Source organism: Oncorhynchus kisutch, linkage group LG10 (assembly GCF_002021735.2).
Source record: "Oncorhynchus kisutch isolate 150728-3 linkage group LG10, Okis_V2, whole genome shotgun sequence".
NCBI classification, from domain to species: Eukaryota; Metazoa; Chordata; class Actinopteri; order Salmoniformes; family Salmonidae; genus Oncorhynchus; species Oncorhynchus kisutch.
Genome location: NC_034183.2, coordinates 45,848,370 through 45,857,241, shown reverse-complemented (window position 1 = coordinate 45,857,241; position 8,872 = coordinate 45,848,370). Strand labels below are relative to the sequence as shown.

Below are 8,872 nucleotides of genomic sequence, written 5' to 3'. Positions count from 1 at the left end.
GCAAGTGCCCTAATTGTCAACATTGAAGCACTGGCACAAACTGACTTTTAAGGGATGGATATACTAGACAATGTGTATCATACACACTTGGGAATCTTGTGTTAATTTACCAGACCAAAAAAATAAAAGGTAAACAAGAGTGTAATGGGGTTCAGCATTGAAATACTGAATAGGTTTTAGGAATGGTATATTGCATATAAAAAGCACACAGATTGACTTTATTGCTCACTGTTTATTGAGATGTTATATTTGTCACATGACAGTCTTTTTCATTACAAATAAGACAGATGCATCACTCTAGTCACTTGAAGTCATTAGTGTATTTCCTAAATTAGGGGTTTTAATAACAGTTTGAGACTTCGGGGATCCAGTTTCCTTTTTAATGATAAAATTACATTAATATACATTCATAAAAAATAACTGCTAGGGTAAAAATTTGGCACGTAACAGTGGTTTTCTGTCCTTAACCTCTTGTAATCTTCACTCAGTGCAATGTCAACATGTAATGTCCTGGCTCTTTCCACATGAGCGCAGACAGACTTTGGATGCTCGACTCTCCATTGGTCTGTCCTGTTCTTAGAAAATCTCCTCCCTTTCTCCCTCAGCAACACTTCTTCCCCCTCTTCCTCCTCTCTCTGTGTCTGTGAGAGTTGATGTCAACCGTTTCCTTCTCTCGTTCCCGCTCTCTCTCTGCACGACTCTGACTCTGCTTCTTTGTCCGAAGGACCATGTGAGTGAAAGCCATAAACATCTGAGAGAGGGAAGGAGAGGGAAGGAGAGGGGAGGAGCAGGAGCGGTAGAAGGCAAAGGAGCAAAACAGGGCAATGACTGTAAAATACATACACACCACGATATATACAGTTGGAGTCATTAAAACGAGTTTTTTAACCACTCCACAAATGTCTTGTTAACAAACTAGTTTTTGCAAGATGGTTAGGACGTCTACTTTGTGCATGACAAGTAATTTTCCCAACAATTGTTTACAGACAGATTATTTCACTGTATCACAATTCCAGTGGGTCAGAAGTTTACATACACTAAGTTGACTCTGCCTTTAAACAGTATGGAAAAGTCCAGAAAATGACGTCATGGCTTCTGATAGCAGTGTACTTTTTTTTTTCCATTAAAAAAAGCTAAATAAACTGATAATTCCCTGTGAGAGACATATCAGGTCTCAAGCTCAGCTTTCCCAAAGACATCCTGGATATTTGAGGCTTAGTTTTATTTTGACGGAGCTGACTAATTTTATTTTATTATTATTACTAGGAGGAAGTGAATCAGGTACACCCTGGGTTTGGAACATGGCTGCCTGGCTCACCTCTTCAACGTTGATATTTTCTTTGGCACTCGTCTCAAATACCCGGACTCCCACCGACTCCCCGAAATGCATTGCATCCTGGGAGTCCACCTGCTTCTTGGAGGGGTCGTCATTCTTGTTCCCCACTGAGAGAGGGCGAGAGAGAGAAGTGGGGATGAATGAAAGATGTTGTTTTGGACAGCACAGTACACTACATGACCAAAAGTATGTGGACACCTGCACGTCAAACATCTCATTACAAAATCATGCCAAATCTGCTATAACAGCCTCCACTCTTCTGGGAAGTCTTTCCACTAGATGATGGAACATTGTTGGGGGGACTTGCTTCCATTCAGCCACAATAGCATTAGTGAGGTCGGGCACTGATGTTGGGCGATTAGGCCTGGCTCACAGTTGGTGTTCCAATTCATCCCAAAGGTGTTCTATGGGGTTGAGGTCAGGGCTCTGTGCAGGCCAATCAAGTTCTTCCACACCAATCTCGACAAATCATTTCTGTATGTACCTCGCTTTGTGCACGGGGTAATTGTCATGATGAAACAGGAAAGGGCCTACCCCAAACTGTTGCCACAAAGTTGGAAGCATAGAATCGTCTAGAATGTCATTGTATGCTGTAACATTAAGATTTCATTTCACTGGAGCTAAAGGGGCCTAGCCCAAACCATGAAAAACAGTCCCAGACCATTATTCCTCCTCCACCTAACTTTACAGTTGGCACTATGTATTGGGGCAGGTAGCGTTATCCTGACATCCCCCAAACCCAGATTTGTCTGTCGGACTGCCAGATGTTGAAGCGGGATTCAGAACTCCAGAGAACGAGTTTCAACTGCTCCATAGTCCAATGGTGGCGAGCTTTACACGACTTGGCATTGCGCATTGTGTGTGGCTGCTCAGGCCATGGAAACCCATTTCATGAAGCTCCCGACAAACAGTTACTCTGCTGACGTTGTTTCCAAAGGCAATTTGGAACTCAGTAGTGAGTGTTGCAACCGAGGACAGATGGTTTTTACGGGGTCCAGAACTAGGCGGTCCCATTCTGTGAGCTTGTGTGGCCTACCACTTCGCGGCTGAGCCGTTGTTGCTCCTAGACGTTTCCACTTCACAATAACAGCACTTTGAGTTGACTGGAGAAGCTCTAGCAGGGCAGAAATTTGACGAACTGACTTGTTGGATAGGTGGCATCCTATGACGGTACAACATTGAAAGTCACAGAGCACTTCAGTAAGGCCATTCTACTGACAATGTTTGTCTATGGAGATTGCATGCTCGATTTTATACACCTGTAAGCAACAGTGTGGCTGAAATAGCCGAATCCACTAATTTGAAAGGGTGTCCATATACTTTTGGGATATATGATGTGTGTCTATCAGTGCACAATCAGCCATAACATTAACACATTGGACTGGAAGTCAAAAGTCATTTTTAGTGAATATCCATTCATCCAATCTACTCTATCTTCCTCCATCACATCACCTCAGCACACCAAACTCACCTAGGATCTTACAGACGTTGTCACAGTTCTGAGTGATCTCATTAAGCCACCTCTTCACGTTCACAAATGACTCTGGGTTGGTGACGTCATAAACAATAATCACACCGTGGGTATTTCTGTAATACCTGGTAGGGGAACAGGAAGAAAGACTACTGTATAAAAGAGGAAATCGTTACATTGTTTTTCAGGGGATAGTTATTGTTGGCTGGCACTCTGCCCAGGCTGGTATCAATTAGAAGTCAACCGAATATGATTTTTCAACGACGATACCGATTATTGGAGGACCGAAAAAAGCCGATACCAATTAAATAATCAGTTAAAAAAATATAATATATATATATATTTGTAATAATGACAATTACAACAATACTGAACGAACAATGAACACTTATTTTAACTTAATACATAAAATCTATTTAGTCTCAAATATATAATGAAACATGCTCAATTTCGTATAAATAATGCAAAAACAGTGTTGGAGAAGAAAGTAAAAGCGCAGTATGTGCCATGTAAAAAAGCTAACTTTTGAGTTGCTTACTCAGAACATGAAAATATATGAAAGTTGGTGGTTCCTTTTAACATGAGACTTCAATATTCCAAGGTAAGAGGTTTAGGTTGTAGTTAATATAGTATTTATAGGACTATTTCTCTATATACCATTTGTATTTCATATACCTTTGACTATTGGATGTTCTTATAGGCACTATAGTATTGCCAAAGTAACAGTATAGCTTCCGTCCCTCTCCTCACCCCTACCTGGGCTCGAACCAGGAACACATCGACAACAGCCACACTCGAAGCAGCGTTACTCATCGCTCCACAAAAGCCGAGCAAGGGGAATAACTACTCCAAGTCTCAGAGCGAGTGACGTTTGAAACGCTATCAGCACGCACCCCGTTAACTAGCTAGCCATTTCACATCGGTTACACCAGCCATTAGGCTGATAGGCTTGTTTGAATGAATGCTTACGAGCCTGCTGCTGCCTACCATCGCTCGGTAGACTTAATTATAACATAATAACACACAGAAATACAAGCCTTTGGTCATTAATATGGTCGAATCCAGAAACGGTCATTTTGAAAACAAGACGTTTATTTTTTCTGTGAAATACGGAACCGTACGGTATTTTATCTAACGGGTGGCATCCCTAAGTCTAAATATTCTTGCTGCATTGCACAACCTTCAATGTTATGTCATAATTACGTACAATTACGGCAAATTAGTTCGCAATGAGCCTGGCTGCCCAAACTGTTGCATATACCCTGACTCTGCGTGCAATGAACGCAAGAAAAGTGACACAATTTCACCTGGTTTATATTGCCTGCTAACCTGGATTTATTTTAGCTAAATATGCAGGATAAAAAATATATACTTCTGTGTATTGATATTAAGAAAGGCATTGGTGTTTATGGTTAGGTAGTCGTCCAACGATTGTGCCTTTTTTGCAAATGCGCTTTTGTTAAATCATCCCCCAGCGTTGCAGCGATTATATGCAAAGCAGGACACGTTATATAAACTAGTAATATCATCAACCATGTGTAGTTATAACTCGTGATTATTATTGATTGATTGTTTTTTATAAGGTAAGTTTAATGCTAGCTAGCAACTTACCTTGGCTTCTACTGCATCTGCGTAACAGGCAGTCTCCTTGTGGAGTGCAACGAGAGGCAGGTGGTTATAGCTTTGGACTAGTTTACTGTAAGGTTGCAAGATTGGATCCCAAGGTGAAAAGGATCCCAAGGTGGAATCTGTCATTCTACCCCTGAACAAGGGAGTTAACCCACCGTTCCTAAGCCGTCATTGAAAATAAGAATGTGTTCTTAACTGACTTGCCTAGTTAAATAAAAGGTCTAAAAATATATATATATATATTTTAAAATCGGCAAAATCGGCGCCCCAAAAATACAGATTTCCGATTGTTATGAAAACTTGAAATCGGCCCTAATTAACCGGCCATTCCGATTAATCGGTCGACCTCTAATCTGCACGCACAGTGAGGCGAAGACTTGGAGGATGGCCTGGTGTCAAGAAGGGCAGCAAAGAAGCCACTTCTCTCCAGGAAAAACATCAGGGACAGACTGATATTCTGCCAAATTACAGAGATAGGACTGCGGAGGACTGGGGTAAAGTCATTTTCTGTGATGAATCCCCTTTCCGATTGTTTGGGGCATCCGGAAAAAAGCTTGTACGGAGAAGACAAGGTGAGCGCTACCATCAGTCCTGTGTCATGTCAACAGTAAAGCATCCGGAGACCATTCATGTGTGGGGTTGCTTCTCGGCCAAGGGAGTGGGCTCACTCACAATTTTGCCTAAGAACACAGCCATGAATAAAGAATGGTACCAACACATCCTCCGAGAGCAACTTCTCCCAACCATCCAGGAACAGTTTGGTGACGAACAATGCCTTTTCCAGCATGATGGAGCACCTTGCCATAATGCAAAAGTGATAACTAAGCGGCTCAGGGAACAAAACATAGATATTTTGGGTCCATGGCCAGGAAACTCCCCAGACTTTAATCCCATTGAGAACTTGTGGTCAATCCTCAAGAGGCAGGTGGACAAACAAAACCCCACAAATTCTGACAAACTCCAAGCATTGATTATGCAAGAATGGGCTGCCATCAGTCAGGATGTGGCCCACAAATTAATTGACAGCATGCCAGGGCAGATTGCAGAGGTCTTGAAAAAGAAGGGTCAACACTGCAAATATTGACTCTTTGCATCAACTTCATGTAATTGTCAATAAAAGCTTTTGACACTTATGAAATGCTTGTAATTATACTTCAGTACTCCATAGTAACATTGACAGAACTAGACACCGAAGCAGCAAACTTTGTGGAAATTAATATTTGTGTCATTCTCAAAACTTTTGGCCACGACTGTATAGCTTCTATATGTGTAGATAGATCATTGATATAGATGATAGATTACGTTGAAGTGATGGTCCTGAAGCGTTCCTGGCCCGCCGTGTCCCAGATCTGCAGTTTGACTCGCTCCCCGTCTATGTCTACCGTACGGATCTTAAAGTCCACACCAATTGTAGTGATGTAGCTGCCTGCAGGCCAAAGCAGAGAGGTTAGAGAAACACACACCACATGCTATGCACACGTTCACAATCTTGAAGAAAATATAGAAAACACTCACATCATTTAATAGTATATACACTGACCAGATAGAGAACAGCAACTCACCAGAGAAGGAGTTATCTGCAAATCGTAGTAGTAGACTGCTTTTCCCTACATCTTGAGCAGAGAGGTTAGACAGGTATGAGATGTTAGGTGATTAGGCCTTTCTTCATTCACTTCTGAGTACACAGTATCAGGCTACTTATTGTCCTATTACAAGTAGCCAACATACAGCAAGCCATATCACTACATCATGGGTAAATGTTTTAAAATCTATCATATTGTCAGAAGAGTTGGCGACAAATAAGTCTACTTCGTCAATCATCAGAGCTGTAAGCTTGGTGAGTAAGTGAGGCATGTTCATCATAATCACCCAATGATTAAGCAGACTGACTGATATTTTCTGTGTTACTAAGGAGATTAAACAGTAACCTAATCCGTTAAATCACAACTCACAAAATATGACCTGCCCGCTAAACATCAGTGTCACAGCACAGCTACACTTGAATTACACTATTTTAACACAGACAGAGTAAGCACTAAGGGACCACAGGAACTTTGTATGAAGATGGAAGTTAAGATGCACTGACTGGAGTCTCCAATGATGAGCAGTTTGAAGAGATGGTTGTAGTCCTTTCCCGGGCCCGCCATTTCTGCAGACAGTGCTGTTGGTTTCAGTAATCTCTCCCAATAAATGCCGTTCCACAGGAACAGTTTCCAGTCTTCCCAAATGCTACCAGTTCAGAATGGAAGATGTACAGAAAACATCCTCAAAACACTTCCATTGCAATTTCATTTCCTGCTGATTTCCCAGATCAGTTCCAATATTACAAACTAGTTCTGTTACCTCCAAAGTGCAATAATTACCAGTTAAATCAAGCGCATTTCCAGTTTAGTACATGGCATTCCGTTGTCGTGCTAAGGCCTCGGTTAGTTCTGGGTTTCACCTCAGTTCCAGTTCCTTCCACTAACTCCAGTAGGGGATTCCTAGTTCATTGCAGCACCATATTCCGACTCACAGGTTCACCTAAGTTTTCTTTCTACCAGTCCAGTGCAGAAATGTGTTTTTCCCCCTTAGTTGGGCTGTAGTGACAGATGTTGAAGGACTTCTGACACTTTAAACTCTACACAAGGGCAAAGAGACTATCCTCGTCAAATTGCGGTCTGGCAGAGTCAGTCACTTCCTCCATGAGCGTTTGAAAGTGCTCATAGTTGTTAGTCTGTGTCCAAGATAGATGGATTGTTGTTGCTTGATTAGCTAATACTTAGATATTCCAGTGGGTAGCCTACGGATGTAAGAATTCACGTCACTGCTCTTCTCAGTTACCACTCTTGCTTATTCCACAGTCTTGCTGTCATCTCTGCGTCAAGTTATCACGCACCTCTTACAAGAAACAAAATAACAGGCAGAGGGGCCTGAAGGGCTGGACAAGCAGAGACCGAAAGCAAAAATCTGAGAGGGTGAAGTACTTCCTCTTTCAATCTACAGTCCATGCAACATTTTCATCCATTGAACTGCTTCGGTCTCAATCCCTTGGTTACACTTCCTCTCTGAGCTATGGGAAAATAAATGTTGGGCACCTTCACAGTATTTGGTTTGTTTCAGGCTTTCCTCAGCTCCCTTGTTTGGCCCATACCCTGAAAAAGAACATCTGTAAGGCACATAAATCAATGACAATATACAGGGACAGAGTGATGAGACAACCTGTAGTCTGTCGACAACCTGTAGTCTGTCAATTCCCTGTGACCACATGCCAACCCAGTCCCTATATGCACCCTCCCTTCCCTGTTCACTAACACAGCTCTGTCTCTAACTGTAACGTTTCCAACCGTTTTCCCTCTCTCCACACACATTAAAAATAGACCTATATGAACCACACCTATATGAAACAGCCAGCATATATGGTTGAAGGCGTAATGGATTGGGAAGAGGTTTTTAACTAAATGTTTAAGGGTAAAGGTTATACGGTTAAATAGTAGAAAGTGTGTATCATAGAAACATACTTTTTCTTTGATATTCACTAAGTGACCAAAGTATTTTTAGGGACAGCAAAAGAATCCCTCATGTCCGTCCGCGTCGCCAATTTTAGGGCGAAAGAATGGCAAGAACTGAGGACAGTTTTCCCCATAATAAACACTTTTTTTTTTTAAGAGTACATGGGGCGAAAGTTAGTTCTTGAAAATAAATCCTGACACATTCGTACAACGTTTTCTATGGCTTCTTCCTCATCGTGATTATCAATGAAAACATTACTGAAAACTCTTGGAAAGTGTCCCTCCCTAGTCCCTACCCAAACCCACAATCGTCTGCTGGCTGAGGAAAAACAAGCTGGCTAGGTCGCAACAATAACACACTTCGTAAATTAGCTACAATCGCAAACTACTCAAAAACAGTTGATGACAAACCACAATGTTTGATTTAATTTAAACCATAGACATGTGGGTTTAACACACTTACCTACCATGTAACCAGAGGACATTATCAACCGCTAGGATCAGCAGTGACTGCCTGAGCTGAGGCTAGATTCGTTTGTATCCGGGATCTTTGGGAATTGCTATTTGCTAGCCGCTCACCCACAGACGAAGTTAAAAGTTACTTTGTCATAAAAATGTAATGAGCGCAAAACACAACTCGGCTAGATAACGGTATAGGAATAATTCCTCGAGAGTAGCTACGTTTCTATGCGCATTACAAACGCGTCGTGCTACAAAATGATCAATAGCGATGACTTGTGCAGGTCAGTCGGAAGGAGAAATACGAGGATCTATTGACCGTTCCGGGGGGGATGACTCAGGAAAGGTCGGAGCCTTAGACTAGTCAACGGCCCGACGTCTTCAGGCCACACATGAGTGTTGTTGAGTCACTCACATCCAAATCATGTGCTTCTCTCTCCTCTCTGTTCACCCCATCTTGCTCAGTGTGCTTTATCTTGTCTCATC

The 8,872-nt window shown here is 42.0% G+C and overlaps 1 protein-coding gene across 5 annotated transcripts; it reads right to left on the bottom strand.

Moving 5' to 3' along the window:
- Positions 1 to 212: 212 nt before the first annotated feature.
- On the bottom strand, positions 213 to 8,872 carry LOC109898218 (ras-related protein Rab-35-like). 5 transcript variants are annotated; one of them, XM_031833766.1, is made up of 8 exons: positions 8,391 to 8,872; positions 6,800 to 7,570; positions 6,523 to 6,665; positions 5,999 to 6,049; positions 5,739 to 5,862; positions 2,808 to 2,932; positions 1,319 to 1,443; positions 213 to 751 (listed from the first exon to the last, which is right to left on the bottom strand). In XM_031833766.1, the coding sequence occupies exons 3-8, from the start codon at positions 6,581 to 6,583 to the stop codon at positions 602 to 604; spliced, it is 636 nt and encodes a 211-aa protein (XP_031689626.1). In that variant the 5' UTR covers positions 6,584 to 6,665; positions 6,800 to 7,570; positions 8,391 to 8,872; the 3' UTR covers positions 213 to 601. The 5 variants fall into 5 exon arrangements, with proteins under 5 accessions (XP_031689626.1, XP_031689628.1, XP_031689627.1 ...); XM_031833768.1 differs by having other exon boundaries at positions 6,800 to 7,584; positions 8,391 to 8,834; XM_031833767.1 differs by having other exon boundaries at positions 6,800 to 7,584; positions 8,395 to 8,834.